The 18,244-nt window shown below is 38.5% G+C and overlaps 1 protein-coding gene across 1 annotated transcript in view; it reads left to right on the top strand.

Annotated features, from left to right (window-relative positions):
• The window catches only part of PKP2 (plakophilin 2), an 85,054-nt gene that overhangs the window by 36,742 nt on the left and 30,068 nt on the right, over positions 1–18,244 (top strand). The window contains exons 5-6 of the mRNA XM_082635455.1: positions 2,150–2,357; positions 10,050–10,227. Coding sequence (XP_082491581.1) covers positions 2,150–2,357; positions 10,050–10,227 — 386 coding nt within the window. The remainder of the gene's footprint in view (positions 1–2,149; positions 2,358–10,049; positions 10,228–18,244) is intronic.

Here is an 18,244-nt window from a genome sequence, read left to right on the forward strand (position 1 = left end):
CAGAAGACAGCCATTCGTGCCACCCAGGCAGGGCAGTGGAGGCTTCCACTAGCCACTTCTCACTCATGCTATCATCACAGCTGGAAATGCAATTTAGCCAGGAGGCCATTTCACATCGTATGTTGAAGAAGGCAACTTATTAGTTGTAAATGAAGTAATAAAATATTTCTATTGTCTAGCTGCCATTTATGAAGTCTAGAGCGTATGAATTCAACCATCATAAAACCTAACTGTGAAATAGAAATTGGCAGAATTAGTGAAACACATGAGTTACAGGCTGTTTTCAAATAAGTTGTGTCTTTCTGCTTTTAAGGAAGTGTAATAATAGGAATAGATGAAGTGATCAAATAGATGATCTGCTGGACCAGATCTTATTGATAGCTATCGTTAGCATTTTCATACAAATACATTAGAATGGCTTTAGACATTGCCCGTCTCCCAGTTGTCTCCTGTTCTGCAAATGTCTCCTCTGAAGGGAACCAAAAGTGGAAGTATTCTTCCTTACTGCTGCCACTGAAGCCTTAAAGGGACCAAAAGAGTACTTTCTTCTTAAGGTTCTTGCAAGTTATTGATTAGAGAATGTATATAAAATTCTTAACACTATGCCAACACCTCCTAGTGATAGAAGTGGGAGGAACAGTTGTTATTTTGTTAGTATTGTGGTTATTATTATGTTTATTATTTTTACTAGATTATTTTACAACCTTGACTTTTATTCCTGACTTGCTAGTCTACTCGATAAAAAAAAATAGCTTGCATTTAAGGTTAGTTTCGCATTGCTACTACAGTTGCCATGGTAAATGAATTTTTATTTCTGCTACTGATGGGAGCGATTTCTATTATTTACATTGACTGTATAGGACTTCCCTGGTGGCACAGTGGTTAAGAATCCGCCTGCCAATGCAGGGGACACGGGTTCGAGCCCTGGTCCGGGAAGTTCCCACATGCCGTGGAGCAACTAAACCCGTGCGCCACAATTACTGAGCCTGCACTCTAGAGCCCAAGAACCACAACTACTGAGCCTACGTGCTGCAACTACTGAAGCCCAGTAGATAATATTTGCAGCCTAAAACACTAAGTCACTTTATTCAGACTCATTATTTGGCCTCTTCTTTTTTTTTTTTTTTTTTTTTTTTTTTGCGGTACGCGGGCCTCTCACTGTTGTGGCCTCTCCCGTTGCGGAGCACAGGCTCCGGACGCGCAGGCTCAGTGGCCATAGCTCACGGGCCCAGCCGCTCCGCGGCATGTGGGATCTTCTCGGACCGGGGCACGAACCCGTGTCCCCTGCATTAGCAGGCGGACTCTCAACCACTGTGCCACCAGGGAAGCCCTTGGCCTCTTCTTAAACAGCCTTAGGTTTCAGAATCAAAACCTTCTAATTTTCTTTTTTATTCCTAGTTCTGACCCTCTGGTTCTTTCTCCAATATCATGCCCTTTCTTGCATATGTGTATAGAAGAAATATTTTTAAAATAGCACATTAAAAAGTGTAAAGTTATGTTATTTACCTAAAATGCTTGCATAATTTATTTCAGTGTTTTTAAATACTGAAAGCAATTGATCATAAAAATAGCTTGCACTCTTCCAATTATAAAATAAATAAGTCATGGGAATGTAATGTACAGCATGGTGACTCTAAAAAGTTTCTAAGAGAATAGATCTTAAGAATTCTTAACCACAAGAAAAAAAATTAACTATGTGTGGTGATGGATGTTAAATAGACTTATTATGATCATTTTACAATATGTACAGATATCGAATCATTATGTTCTGCACCTGAAGCTAATATAATGTTATCAACAAAGTCAGTGAACTTCATCTGTTCATTCATATTACATTGAAGATTTTTTTTTTTTTTTTTTTTTTTTTTTTTTTTTTTTTTTTTTTGGTGGTACGTGGGCCTCTCATTGTTGTGGCCTCTCCCGTTGCGGAGCACAGACTCCGGACGCGCAGGCCCAGCAGCCACGGCTCACGGGCCCAGCCGCTCCGCGGCATGTGGGATCTTCCCGGACCGGGGCACGAACCCGTGTCCCCTGCATTGGCAGGCAGACTCTCAACCACTGCGCCACCAGGGAAGCCCCTACATTGAAGATTTTTAATGCCACATCAAAATTAATAAATATCTGAAATATGCATCTACTTCTTCCCCAGGTTAATCAGCTTCATGGCATCCCCAAGCTTCTACAGCTCCTCAAAATTCAGAATGAAGATATCCAGCGAGCTGTGTGTGGGGCCTTGAGAAACTTGGTGTTTGAAGATAATGACAACAAATTGGAGGTAGCTGAACTCAATGGAGTACCTCGGCTGCTCCAGGTGCTGAAGCAAACCAGAGACTTGGAGACTAAGAAACAAATAACAGGTAGTGCTTACTGACTATCACAGGGGGTAGCGCAGTGCACCCCAGCCAAATGTGTTAATATCATCTGTTTTTTTCTGAAGTTTCCTGGAACAAATGATTGATGGGCTCGTTGTTATCTGAGAGGGCTTTCAAGGAACATTATTACTGCTGGCTTAGACCCCAGATTCGAGTCAAGTTTGAATTCCTTTTTTCTGAAGGGGAAATTATTCTGAGGCTTTTGGTTAATATTTTTAATTAGAAGTTCTATGCAGCTTCCATCACCTGGACCTCTCTCAATACGAGCTTCCTAGCTTACCTGTCCCTCTACACCCCCCAAGAAAAAAGCATGACTGGATATGTTTTTCAGTTCTCCATTTTTATTTCTACTCAAATACTGATTTGGAAAAATAAATATCTCCCTTCTGTGCATAGATTGGAAAACTAAAATAATCAAATAGAACTAAACTAATGGTTTTGGTAATTCTTGAAGCATGGAGAAAGGAGGCCTAGTTTCATTTAAATGAATAGTACGTGTGATAGAAGAGAAAATAGTTCATTGAAAATGAAATGAAAATGGTTCATCAGCTCTCTGCTAAAGCTCCATGAACACATTACAAAGAGTGCAAGAAACATTACTGAGTATAATCATCAGTAGTATTGCCTTGGGGAAACTTTTAAGTATCTTCAGTGTCCCAGGTAGTAGACATTTTTAATTTATTCTCACAAAAACCTTAGGTTTTGAGGTATTTTTAGGTGTTATTGGCTACTAAATCTCAGTTTTACAGATGAGGAAACTAAGGCCCAAAGAAGTTAACCCTTTCTAATATATCATATAAAAGTTTTTTTTAATGATAATAGTTGACAGTCTTCATACTTATTTAAAAGACGTACTCCATAAATATTGTTTAAGTTGAACTGAATATATGTTGCACTTTTGCCATCCTTTATTATACAACAGTATTCTTTTTTCTATAAAAATGTTGTCATTATATCTTCTCTATCCATTTATATCTCAAAATATCACATTTTTCTGTCTCAATATATTTTAATTTTATAAAACTATATGAAGGGCTGCACCGTACTACCCTTCTGCCAGCATGCTGTCATGTCCCATGAGACATTTCCTTTCATATCTATGACTTATATTAAAATACCTACAGAAATTAAGAGTGATATCACTTATTCAGTCAGTCATTCATTCAGCCAACAGTTAGAGGGCAGCCTTCAAGTGCCACCCAGGGTGAATCACAGTCTAGAGAGGTTGTGAATTTTATTTTCCATCTACTAAAACGTGAACAATCATGTGATGGTTGGCATTAAAAAAAAAAAAAAAAAGCAACCAAACCTCATGTTTAGAACCTAACAGTTTCTTTATTAAAAACCAGTTATGAACCACGAAAGAGAATCAAACAGATTATTCTGTTTTACACTCAGAAAAGACTTCATGAAGGAGATATATTTCACTGTGGACCTTAAAAGAGGGTTAGGCTTTGGACTAGTGTTTTGAAGGAGAATGAAAGTTATTCCCAGCAAAGTGAAAATCACTAGCAAAGCAAAGAAGCTGCTGGTCGTTCAGAGGAAACTTGGGTAATAGGTTAGGGTGCGTGGTAGCCAGAAAGCTTGAGAGGATGTGTGGCTGTGTGTCAAGGAAATAATCCACTGTTTATGAACTTCCTCTTCTTTTGTGTAGGAAGAAGGAAACTAAGGACAGAAAATGTTCTGTGGTATTGATGCCACAGAAACCATTGTCTTCTTTAGATAAACTACAGAGGTGATAAATGGAGTTTGATTGTGCAGTTCCCAGGATTTCTAGTATAAGCTAAACATCCCTACCAGAATATGTTCATTACATATTAATTGAATTGAGTTGATAGTTGAATGTTTGATACAAATCCTACTAAATAACTTCCTTTAGCTCTATTAATGGAAGTGCTAAATAAGTGCTTTTTGGGCCTCAAAAATAAATTGTTGACTAATTTAGACATGTTTATATCTTTGTTTAGAAACACAAAACGATACAGTAGAAACTAACACGACATTGTAAAACAACTATACCCCAATTTAAAAAAAAAAACAACAAACCACAAAGCGAGTAACCATATATGTGAATCTTTTCATGTCTATTTTATAAACATCTTTTTATTGAGCCTCTATCACATGCTAGTCATAAGCTTGGGCTTTCCATTTTTTATCTCTGTTCTTCTTGACAGCTCCCTAAGTATGGTATTATTGACTGTTTACATATGACCAGTGTGAGGCTCAGGGGGTTGAGTTGCACAGCTAGCAAAGAACAAGGCCAGATTTGAACCCAGTATTATCTGGGTGTTTTGCTATATCATAGTGGCTCCGACCTACTTACTGTTTTGGGGGTAAAAAGTGACTCATTTTTACACTTCTTTAGGAAGGGGCTTTGTCTTTGAGATCTTGGATCAGAGAGCTCTCCCTTGCTCCTTTTTGGCCCTTCCTCTCTCTCCTCTGGCCACTGCCTTGATTCAAACCGTCTTCATCTCTCTGGTCTACTCTTGCAGTAACCTTGTGCCTGGCCTCTATGATTCAGTATTGCACATTCCCAGTCTGTCCACCACTCTGCTTCTAGTGATTTCTTTCTAAAATAAAAATATTGTCCCTTTATTTTCTCCATTACCTATGTTGAAGTCTGTACTCTGTAGCATCTCACACAAAGATTTTATGATGTGAGCCTGGTGACCATTGGCAGCAGTGTCTCTTTTCATACCCTTGTAGCCCAGGCTCTGAAATCCTAAAGAATTTGCTGCTCTGTCCCATGTCTCATCTGTCTCTATACCTTTGCTTCTGCTGTTGTCTTGGAGTGGAATCCTTTTTCATACCTAGACCACCTGGTAAACCTTCTCATTCTTCAATAGCTACTCAAGTATCACTTCTCTCTCTGAAGCATTTTCAAATACCATCCTTCTGTACTTTACTCTCAGGCAGAGTTTTGAAGGAAGGGGCTTCTCTGAACTACCTTTGTGTCCTTTCATATTAAGTTGCCACTTATTTTGTGCCAGTATGTAATTGCAGTAACAACTGTGTTACTCATATAAGTTTCTCAACAGCTGTGGATGCCTCACCAAATATAAAAAAAGAGTTTTATGGCCTGGGAATATCTAGATTACACACAAATGAGAGAATCAGGTGTGTTTTCAGATAAGACCCTGACTTTTCTGGCCAGGATATAAAAAAATAAACCTTCTGCTTCTATATATGCATGAGAAGTTCAGCACCAGAGCTTTGTTGGCTGGGAAAGAAAGTCAACTCACTTAACTTTTCTGGCATGTTCAGTACCAGCCTAGGAGGGAAGCTCTTCCCTCTTCTGAAGAAGAGACTTCAGGATCAAAGACTTTCCTCCCATGAGTGTGTTTCCCCTTCCTTACCAAGTGAGTGTGGTAGTGTATTTAGTTGAAATGAGAACAGTATATACTAGTCTCAAAAAGTTCGTCTTTGGGGCTTCCCTGGTGGTGCAGTGGTTGAGAGTCCGCCTGACGATGCAGGGGACACGGGTTCGTGCCCCGGTCCAGGAGGATCCCACATGCCACGGAGCGGCTGGGCCTGTGAGCCATGGCCGCTGAGCCCACGCATCCGGAACCTGGGCTCTCCGCGGTGGGAGAGGCCACAACAGTGAGAGGCCCGCGTACAGAAAAAAAAAAAAAAAAATTCATTATGCACGTTCTTTAAATGTATAATTATTTTATTCTGCATTTGTAATGGTGCAATAAGGTACCTTGGGTTTATTTATAGTTTTGAATAAATGGCCTTTGCTATAATGTGATATTCCAGGTAAGACTTACAGAAGTTAGGTGAAAGGAGGAGTATATCCATGCAAGGGAAATTGCAAACACGTATTCCTCTTGCTCTGTGATAATTTTGAAAAACAAGTTAAAAAAGAACCACTTCTCCTCCTCCTGCTCCTCCTTGAAGATTTAATCATAAAATTTACAAGTTTTGCTACTAAACATTATACAGATTTAGTTAAATAACTATATTTCCAGTCCTAAAGAGCAATATTAGTAAAACATGAGTTTCAATATCTATTAAATCCCTTTACTAGGTAGCTGCATTTTGTAGATATCAATTGGCAATAAGTTTCTGGATAATGCAGTTATCTTATCTTTCTTGCTAATTACTCAAAGTATATCCCTTACCAGAATCCAGTTCCCCTTCTTTTTGGCTAGAATGAGAGCTTAGTGATAGAAAATTACAGACAGAACAGCTACAACAAAGGGCTGTAATAATAGAAATTTAGGCACTATGATTAAATTGACCGGAAGTTAAAGGTGAAACAAATGAAAATCCAAACCCTAAATATAATACAGTATCAGGGAATATAGAATCTAATCATTGAAAGGGACATCTATTTAGGGTCATCTAAACCATTAATTTCCCAATGAGAGAAATTAGAATCATATTTAAAGTATAAGTTCCTGGAATTCATCCTGGGAGTCAGGCTTAGTAAATTTGTGGTGTGGCCCAGGAATATGTGATTCCGATTTGTCACTGGGCTCATTTGGTGACTGCTAGTCTCTTCGAACACTCTAGTTTTAAGATTAAACCCCCTTGTCGATATTTTGATAAAGGATGAGCTCATTTTTTTTATTGGCTCCAGTGATAGTGCTGGATCTTATAAGCAGATCTTTCTGTTTTCTTCAAAGCTGTCTTAGAAGTTTATACTTTCACTGAGCCAAAATCTCCTTCCTCAGAATTTCTGCTCATTGGTCTGGTTTTGTCTTCTGTAGCCACAGAAAATGATATGTAGTTGTTGAATTTGCATTTCTTTAGTTACTAGAGAGCCTGCCTTCCTATGTATATTAGACTCTTTTAGCTTGGGGTTAATTTTTCTACTAGTAACTGAATTTTTAATGATTTATAAGAACCCTGTATATTAATGGTATTTAACCCTTTGTCCCATATTGGCATGCACATTTTCCCAATTTGTAATTGGTCCTTTATTGATTTTGTATGTATGTGTGTGAGGGTGTGTGTATAAGTACAATCCCAAATCTCTAGTGAACATTTAAGCTCTTCCTTAGCTTTGTACCATACAGAAATTTGGCAAGCATGACATTTCTGTACAATATCCTACATTAAAAATTCAAAAATTATACTAAAACTCCCCAAACCTTATACTTCTGTAGAAATAATACAGCGTGACAAGCTACAAAGGACATTGACTGTTTGGAGGAAAATTCCACTCCCTTTGTTCAAACTAATCCTCTCTGGTTTTTATCATTATGCTTCACATTTTTAAGCCTCTGACAGGCAGAGACTGTTAATTTGTTTGCTTATTTAGAACAGGAAGCTTGTTTTTTTCTTTTCTTTTTAGCTTTCTTTTGTAGCTTAGTAACCAAAACTCAACCTCAGACCTGCCTTTCAATTGTTTTCAACCACCTTAGGAGTTTTGGGAGTTTTATTCTGTCTGTCCCCCTCCAGGGCCTCTTAAGATGAGGTGTGACCCATGAAGTCATTGTGTTGCAAAACCTGTGGCGGAGGGACACTGCTCATGACTAACCCCAAATGCCAGTTTGATCAGGAAAAGACCTTCTCATCAGCCAGAATTCTAGTCCTCACGAAGCACTAGACCCAGCATTGCTCTGTCTAATGGCAGCTAGATGTAAGCTATGGTGGAAATTTGGTTATTTAAAAAATTAGTTACTTGTACACAAAGTAAACTGCTTAAGCCCCAAAAGACTACATTAGGCCTAGAGTGTTCTAACTGATGGGCCAAATACAAGTATGGTTGATTAACTACTAAGCTTTAACCATACAGACTATTATTCCAGTCATTAATATCAGGGGAGGTGATATCGCCATGTAATTCTGGCAAGACCACCACGTTTGCTTTCTTCATAACGTGGACTGTCCTGTATATCCGTGCTTCCTCTGTCCTTCCTGCAGATGAAGCAGTAAATTTAAGAGGTAAGAATTAACTGACTGGGCGGTGGGGGCATAAATAGGAAGAAAAGGAAGATCCCTTCTCTTTCTGTCCCCTCTCTGTTTCTCCTTTCCTGGATGATAGCGAGTTAGAGTAACTTACTGAAGAATGAGTGATGGCAAAGCAACTTGACACCTGCTGGGAGTCGGTGGAATAGCAAGCAATAGAGGTATAGTCCTTCCACTGAATCAGAGGTATTCGAGCACCAAATTTGTGAGAAAAACAAATCCTAAGTGTATATGCCACTTTGTATTCTCTCTCAGTACCCCAGCTTCAGTTCCTGTCTCACAAATGCCCTGGGAAATACAGTATCCTGTTATCTTAATTTCTTCCTGAGTTGGCTTAGATGGCCTTTCTTTTTAATTGGGGGTGGAGGGGATTCAAGAGGAATAGGAAAGTTAAGTGAGTAAATGTGGTACCAGTCTTAGACCAATGCTTAGGCCATGCAAGTTGGCAGGTAGATAAAATGCTCTTGTCTCTCCTTCTCTGCCAAACTGTAATATAAGAAGTAGATGAGGTAGAGCCAGCATAAATTCTGGGAGGACATAAAGTCTGCCATTGGGTAGGAGTTAATAAATATTACTTGGTGATGTTGAGCAGCCTGCTGTTGACAGGCATAGGCAAAAGCTTTCTAGAGGCTCTTCCTGCTATTATTGGAAGGCAGATGTCAGGTGGGAGTTGCAGGCAGTGGGGAGCAGTAGGCAGGCAGAGATGTCCTTAGATATGTATGTATCTAAGGGAGAAAGCTGCGACTTTTAAAATGCTGAACTCTTAATTACAACAGGATCATTTCAAGCTTTCCTGTTGGTGAGCCTAGAATTTATTATACTAATGAGGTCAGCTTTGTGGTAGGGTCTTTTAAGAGAAACAGCACTAAGGATTTTTGGCATTCATTTATGTTCTTGATTAAACATGTATAGTTTTACATTGTAAGTTCTCTTTCTCCCTCTCTCTCTGTATGTATATGTGTGTGTATACATATATTTTTTTTTCTTTTTTAAACGTCTTTATTGGAGTATAATTGCTTTACAATGGTGTGTTAGTTTCTGCTTTACAACAAGGTGAATCGGTTATACATATACATATATCCCCATATCTCTTCCCTCTTGCATCTCCCTCCTTCCCACCCTCCCTATCCCACCCCTCTAGGTGTCACAAAGCACTGAGCTGATCTCCCTGTGCTATGTGGCTGCTTCCCACTAGCTATCTGCTTTACGTTTGGTAGTGTATGTATGTCCATGCCACTCTCTCACTTCGTCCCAGCTTACCCTTCCCCCTCCCTGTGTCCTCAAGTCCATTCTCTAGGAGGTTTGTGTCTTTATTCCCGTTTTGCCCCTAGGTTCTTCATGGCCTTTTTTTTTTCTTTTTTTTAGATTCCACATATATGTGTTAGCATACGGTATTTGTTTTTCTCTTTCTGACTTACTTCACTCTGTATGACAGGCTCTAGGTCCATACACCTCACTACAAATAACTCAATTTCGTTTCTTTTTATGGCTGAGTAATATTCCATTGTCTCACCACTAGTATACATATATATATATATTTAAATTATTCTTATGGAACAGCTTCCATTGCCATCTAATGAGGTCTAAACAGGTTCTTTCCCTTGGGAAAAGGGCTGTCTCACCCTACCTTGTTTTTTTTTTTTTTTTTTTCCTTTTATAACTAGCCATAGCTCTAGGGGTGACGGTCTTAACTGATCTTTTCAGCAGTCACTTTGACCCAACCCTGCACTGTTTTGATGGTACTCTTTGCTTTTCTAGGTTTGCTGTGGAATTTGTCCTCTAATGACAGACTTAAGAATGTCATGGTAACAGAAGCCTTGTTTATCCTGACTGAGAATATCATCATCCCCTTTTCGGGGTGGCCAGAAGGAGACTACCCCAAAGCCAATGGTTTGCTCGATTTTGATATATTCTACAATGTCACAGGATGCCTAAGGTAATACCACTCTACAACCGCCCTCAACCTTTTCTCTGTACACTTTAAATATTGCATCCAGATCTGTCTAACACTCTACCCAATTACCTGGAGATATGGTAAAAATTATAAAGATCACTCTAAATACTAGAAGCACAATGTAGAAAGAGTATTTTTTCCAGACATGTTTGATTTCAGAAGCTACCCACATTAGCTCATGAGAGAGAGCATGTCTTCCAATAAAGAAACTAGAAATCCAGTCCGAACACCTAGAAGTCCAGGCATACTGGCCTTTCCTGTCTCACAGGATTTAAGCCAGGCTCCATGCTGTATTTTTAGTTCACAAAAATATAATTTAATGACATGATTAAAAAAATAGTTTTGAACCTGCTGTTTTTAAATAGACAACAAAGCCTAAAAGGATAGAATGTCTTGCCACAAGAATAGCTTACAAAAAACGTTAGTTTGATCAGCATTTCTAAATATTGGGATGAAAAAATGCTAGAAATGTTTTCTCCCCTGGGCTGTCAGATGCCAGCTAAACCAAGAGGAAATAGAAACACATGCAGGAGGAAGAAACGTTTTAGTCTCAACTTTTGTAGAAGCGTGCCTCTCAGGCTTTCTTATATATATTTGAAAATAATCATTGTCATTTATGTCCAAGGATTAAAAGAAACCAGATAGATATGTAATCAAAATTAGGCAGCACAGAAAAAGTTGGGTCATATTCTGCCTTTTGATCTTTTCTCTAGTTTCACAGTTCACTTTTTGAGGGAGTCTGTTTGGATGATAACAGAGGGATTATGGTAAGATGTTTATCTTATCTCCACAGTTAATCACACAGTAATGCATACCAAATGCCAGTTTTTTATAAAGAATTATGTTAGCCACTGAGAGTTTTACAAAGATGAATAAGAAAATTCTTAACTAACCTTTAATCTAGCAGGGGATGCAGATGAGCAAATAAACCAGAATGCAATATGTTACAGCAGTGATTCTCAAAGCATGGCCCCTGGACTAGTAGCATGTATATTACCTGGAACTTATTAGAATTCTCAGATTTCACCCCAGACCTACTAAATCAGAAGTTTCAGGAACACGTGTCAGGAACAAGTGAAGTGCTGCAGGAATGCAGAACAAAGGACCATTCATGCCAGCTGAGTGGGATCAGAGGTGCCAAATGAGCTGGGCTTTGGTGGGCTATTTCAGTAGACAGAAATTCTCTAGGTAGTATCCCTTGAAATTTATTTGCTATACAGTCCACTAGAACTGCTTTTCTTTTTTTTTAACGTCTTTATTGGAGTTTAATTGCTTTACAATGTTGTTAGTTTCTGCTGTATAACAAAGTAAATCAGCCATATGCATACCTATATCCTCATATCCCCTCCCTCTTGCATCTCCTTCCCACCCTCCTTATCCCACCCCTCTAGGTGGTCACAAAGCACCGAGCTGATCTCCCTGTGCTATGCGGCTGCTTCCCACCAGCTATCTGTTTTACATTTGGTAGTGTATATATATGTCAGTGTTACTCTCTCACTTCATCCCAGCTTACCCTTCCCCCTCCTCGTGTCCTCAAGTCTATTCTCTGCAACTGTGTCTTTATTCCTGTCCTGCCCCTAGTTTCATCAGAACCACTTTTTTTTTTTTAGATTCCATATATATGTGTTAGCATACGGTATTTACTTTTCTTTTTATGACTTACTTCACTCTGTATGACAGACTCTAGGTCCATCCACCTCACTACAAATAACTCAATTTCCTTTCTTTTTATGGCTGAGTAATAGTCCATTGTATATATGTGCCACATCTTCTTTATCCATTCATCTGTTGATGGACACGTAGGTTGCTTCCATGTCCTGGCTATTGTAAATAGAGCTGCAGTGAACATTGTGGTACATAACTCTTTTTGAATTATGGTTTTCTCAGGGTATATGCCTAGTAGTGGGATTGCTGGGTCATATGGGAGTTCTACTTTTAGTTTTTTGAGGAACCTCCATACTGTTCTCCATAATGGCTGTATCAATTTACATTCCCACCAACAGTGCAAGAGGGTTCCCTTTTCTCCACACCCTCTCCAGTATTTACTGTTTGTAGATTTTTTGATCATGGCCATTCTGACCAGTGTGAGGTGATACCTCATTGTAGTTTTGATTTGTATTTCTCTAATGATTAGTGATGTTGAACACCTTTTCATGTGTTTGTTGGCAATCTGTTTATCTTCTTTGGAGAAATGTCTATTTAGGTCTTCTGCCCATTTTTGGATTGGGTTGTTTGTTTTTTTTATATTGAGCTGCAAAGCTGCTTGTATATTTTGGAGATTAATCCATTGTCAGTTGCTTTGTTTCCAAATATTTTCTCCCATTCTGAGGGTTGTCTTTTGGTCCTGTTTATGGTTTCCTTTGCTGTGCAAAAGCTTTTAAGTTTCATTAGGTCCCATTTGTTTATTTTTGTTTTTCTTTCCATTTCTCTAGGAGGTGGGTCCAAAAGGATCTTGCTGTGATTTATGTCACAGAGTGTTCTGCCTATGTTTTCCTCTAAGAGTTTGATAGTGTCTGGCCTTACATTTAGGTCTTTAATCCATTTTGAGTTTATTTTAGTGTATGGTGTTAAGAAGTGTTCTAATTTCATTCTTTCAATGTAGCTCTTCAGTTTTCCCAGCACCACTTATTGAAGAGGCTATCTTTTCTCCATTGTATATTCTTGCCTCCTTTATCAAAGATAAGGTGACCATATGTGTGTGGGTTTACGTCTGGGCTTTCTATCCTGTTCCACTGATCTATATTTCTGTTTTTGTGCCAGTACCATACTGTCTTGATTACTGTAGGTTTGTAGTATAGTCTGAAGTCTGGGAGCCTGATTCCTCCAGCTCCGTTTTTCTTCTCATATGGTTTTTATTCCTCAATTTGTTAATACGGTGTATCACATTGATTGATTTGCATATACTGAGGAATCTTTGCATTCCTGGGATAAACCCCACTTGATCATGGTGTATGATCCTTTTAGTGTGCTGTTGTATTCTGTTTTCTAGTATTTTGGTGAGGATTTTTGCATCTGTGTTCATCAGAGATATTGGCCTGTAGTTTTCTTTTTTTGTGACGTCTTTGTCTGTTTTTGGTATCAGGGTGATGGTGGCCTCATAGAATGAGTTTGGGTGTGTTCCTCCCTCTTCTATATTTTGAAAGAGTTTGAGAAGGATACGTGTTAGCTCTTGTGTAGATGTTTGATAGAATTCGCCTGTGAAGCCATCTGGTCCTGGGCTTTTGTTTGTTGGAAGATTTTTAATCACAGTTTCAATTTCAGTGCTTATGATTGGTCTCTTTATATTTTCTGTTTCTTCCTGGTTCAGTCTCAGAAGGTTGTGCTTTTCTAAGAATTTATCCATTTTTTCCAGGTTGTCCATTTTATTGGCTTACAGTAATTTCTCATGATCTTTTGTATTTCTGCAGCGTCAGTTGTTACTTCTCCTTTTTCATTTCTAATTCTGTTGATTTGAGTCATCTCCCTTTTTTTCTTGATGAGTCTGGATAATGGTTTATCAATGTTTTTTATCTTCTCAAAGAACCAGCTTTTAGTTTTATTGGTCTTTGCTATTGTTTCCTTCATTTCTTTTTCATTTATTTCTGATCTGATCTTTATGATTTCTTTCCTTCTGCTAACTTTGGGGTTTTTTTGTTCTTCTTTCTCTAATTGCTTTAGGTGTAAGGTTAGGTTGTTTATTTGAGATGTTTCTTGTTTCTTGAGGTAGGATTGCATTGCTGTAAATTTCCCTCTTAGAACTGCTTTTGCTGCATCCCATAATTTTTGGGTCATCATGTTTTCATTGTCATTTGTTTCTAGGTATTTTTTGATTTCCTCTTTGATTTCTTCAGTGATCTCTTGGTTATTTAATATTATATTGTTTAGCCTCCATGTATTTGTATTTTTTACAGTTTTTTTCCTGTAATTGTTATCTAGTCTCATAGCATTGTGGTTGAAAAAGATCCTTGATAACGATTTCAATTTTCTTAAATTAACCAAGACTTGATTTGTGACCCAAGATATGATCTATCCTGGAGAATGTTCCATGAGCACTTGAGAAGAAAGTGTATTCTGTTGTTTTTGGATGGAATGTCCTATAAATGTCAATTAAGTCCATCTTGTTTAATGTGTCATTTAAAGCGTGTGTTTCCTCATTTATTTTCATTTTGGATGATTGGTCCATTGGTGAAAGTAGGGTGTTAAAGTCCCCTACTATTTTTGTGTTACTGTGGATTTCCCCTTTTATTGCTGTTAGCATTTGCCTTATGTACTGAGGTGCTCCTATGTTGGGTGCATAAATATTTACAATTGTTATATCTTCTTCTTGACTGATCCCTTGACCATTATGTAGTGGCCTTTTTCTCTTGTAATAGTCTTTAGTTTATAGTCTACTTTGTCTGATATGAGAATTGCTAGTCCAGCTTTCTTTTGATTTCCATTTTCATGGAATATCTTTTTCCATCCCCTCACTTTCAGTCTGTATGTGTCCCAAGTCTGAAGTGGGTCTCTTGTAGACAACATATATATCAGTCTCGTTTTTGTATCCATTCAGCCAGTCTGTGTCTTTTGGTTGGAACATTTACTCTATTTACATTTAAGGTAATTATCGATATGTATGTTCCTATTCCCATTTTCTTAATTGTTTTGGGTTTGTTTTTGTAGGTCTTTTCCTTCTCTTGTGTTTCCTGCCTAGAGAAGTTCCTTTAGCATTTGTTGTAAAGCTGGTTTGGTGGTGCTGAAGTCTCTTAGCTATTACTTGTCTGTAAAGCTTTGGACTTCTCTCTCAAATATGAATGAGATCCTTGTTGGGTAGAGTACTCTTGGTTGTAGGTTTTTCCCTTTCAATATGTCCTGCCACTCCCTTCTGGCTTGCAGAGTTTCTGCTGAAAGCAGCTGTTAACCTTATGGGGATTCCCTTGTATGTTATTTCTTGTTTTTCCCTTGTGCTTTTTTTTTTTTTTTGCATTACGCGGGCCTCTCACTGTTGTGGCCTCACCTGTTGCGGAGCACTGGCTCCGGACGCGCAGGCTCAGCGGCCATGGCTCACGGGCCCAGCCGCTCCGCAGCATGTGGGATCTTCCCAGACCAGGGCATGAACCCGTGTCCCCTGCATCAGCAGGCGGACTCTCAACCACTGCGCCACCAGGGAAGCCCTCCCTTGTGCTTTTAATATTTTTTCTTTGTATTTAATTTTTGATAGCTTGATTAATATGTGTCTCGGTGTGTTTCTCTTTGGGTTTATCCTGTATGGTGCTCTCTGTGCTTCCTGGACCTGACTGACTATTTCCTTTCCCATGTTAGGGAAGTTTTCGACTATAATCTCTTCAAATATTTTCTCATACCCTTTCTTTTTCTCTTCTTCTTCTGGGACCCCTATAATTTGAATGTTGGTACGGTTAATGTTGTCCCATTGGTCTCTGAGACTGTCCTCAATTCTTTTCATTCATTTTTCTTTATTCTGCTCCCTGGCAATATTTCCACCATTTTATCTTCCAGCTCACTTATCTGTTCTTCTGCCTCAGTTATTCTGCTATTAGTGCCTTCTAGAGTCTTTTTAATTCAGTAAGTGTGTTGTTCATCACTGTTTGTTTGCTCTTTAGTTCTTCTAGGTACTTGTTAAATGTTTTTTGTATTTTCTCCATTCTGTTTCTGAGATTTTGGTTCATCTTTGCTATCATTACTCTGAATTCTTTTCAGGTAGGTTGCCTATTTCGTCTTCATTTTTTTGGTCTTGTAGGTTTTTACCTTAATCCTTCATCTGTAAGATATTTTTTTTGTCATTTCTTTTTTTCTTTTTTTTTTTTGATGGGTGGTACTGTGTTCCTGTCTTACTGGTTGTTTGGCCTCAGCCATCCGGCACTGGAGTTTGCAGGCAGTTGGATAGAGCTGGGTCTTGGTGCTGAGATGAGGACCTCCAGGAGGCCTCACTGGGACTGATATTCCCTGCGGTCTGAGGTTCTCTGTTAGTCCAGCAGTTTGGACTCGGAGCTCCCACCACATGAGCTCAGGCCCAACCTCTGACCTGGAAAGCAAGATCCCTCGAGCTTTGTGGTGTGGTAAAAAAAAAAAAGAAAAGAAAAGAAAAGAAAGAAAGAAAGAAAGAAAAAAAGGAGCAGTACAGTATCAAAAATAAAAAACAAAATAAAATTAGAAAAATAAAAAATATATTAGGTAAAATAAAACTATAATTAACAACCAATCACTGGGAGTTCCTCCTGTACCCTTAGGTGTCCATGGTCCCCTACCAGTGCCTGTTAAGTGCCCTAGTTGTGTGGAGACACGAATTCCACGTCCTCCTAGTACTCCACCCACTTGGAGCCACTTTTTAATGTATTTTTGATTCATTAAAACATTTTGATTCATTTAAAAACATTTTGCATCTTAAAATTTTTCTGTCACTCCCATTACCTTACCATGTGTGACAGAGTTCTTAGCATGGCAGACTCAGGACTCTTTCAATTGAAACTGGCAAATACACAATTCAAAGTTCCTTAAATCAAGTGGCTCATGTGGCTGAGATGTTGACGGTCACTTGTGGAAGTGAAAGAAGTGCACCAGGAACCATGGCCTCAAGGACTGGGACAGAAATTCAGCATCTCTAGGACTCAGTCTCCTATTTATAGGCATACCTCGGAGATATTGTGGATTCGATTCTAAACCACCGCACTAAAGTGAATATTGCAATGAAGCAAGTCACACGATTTTTTCAGTTTCCCAGTGCTTATTTAAATATGTTTACATTATGCTACAGTCTGTTAAGTGTGCAATGGCATTATGTCTTAAAGAAATCAATAGACATACTTTAATTTAAAAATACTTTATTACCAAAAAATGCTAACCATCCTCTAACAGCACAGGGTTGCCACAAACCTTCAATTTTTTTAAAAAAAAATGCAATGTCTGTGAAGCTCAATAAAGCAAAGCACAATAAAACGAGGTATGCCTGTATATCTCATCTCCGCTTACTCGTCCTCTTTGAAGACTACTGGGCTCATTCTCTAAAAATGCAAACAAGCCTTCTCCATGTAGCAGATCCCTAAATCACAGGCAGCCCTTGCTTAGCCACCCAGCAGAAAAAGTGCACTTCTTTCTTTAAATGTCAATCTCCTGGAAGGTTTAACCCTGACCCTGCTTCTGAAAGGTGTGTATCGTTTGAGCCTCTGTTCCCCTAGATTGACCAGACCTGGATCAGATACTTGCTTCATGGCAACAATGGCAACAAGGTCTGTTAAAGTAGCAAGAGGGAGGGGAACACTTGCTGGACAAACAAAACAAAAATAGAAGACACCTTCCTCAATTACAGCATATGCAACCTTTCTCAGTCTATCCACAACCTTCTTTACAATCTTACTTCCCATTTTCCTGCAAACATACTCGAGTACAAGCAAGCTACAAAGTACTTGCTTTCCTTAGATATTATAGGTAATTTCATATAGTCAAGGCTTTATTCAATTTTACTGCCTGGTAAACATTTTCTATTGTCTGCCTACTGATTACTTAATCTCCTAATCATATAATAGCAAAGACAAAGTTCATCTTTTCTGTAAAACATTTTCCTGCCTCAGGCAAAAGCCATTACTTGTTTATAAGAATTCAAACGGGCCTTTTTACAGGTAAGTCACCTCTGTACAGACTTTGTATTACATTACTATTTTTATGGGAAGTTGTTTACATACCTTTTTTATTAGACTGTGAACTCTAAGAGCTAAGCCTATGCATTTTTCTAATCTCTAATTCCTAGCACATAGCAAGGTTTCTGACATATAGTAAGCAAGTATAAAGTATTTGAGTGAAATGAGTAATGAATGAGTGAGCAAATGAAAATCCATTACGAATTAGGTGGATAATCATGTCTGGCAAGGTATCAAATTTGTGATGGAAAGTAATCAAACAGAAGTTGGAAACATTAGCTAAAGCCAGACTGAGGGGACCTTACAAATCATGTTAAGGAGTTAATATTTTTCTTCTGTAAGCAAAGTTAGTAGTGTGGGGAGGATAGAAATATAAGTTCTGCATGAAG

This window comes from Mesoplodon mirus, assembly GCF_964341445.2.
Source record: "Mesoplodon mirus genome assembly, chromosome: 11".
NCBI classification, from domain to species: Eukaryota; Metazoa; Chordata; class Mammalia; order Artiodactyla; family Ziphiidae; genus Mesoplodon; species Mesoplodon mirus.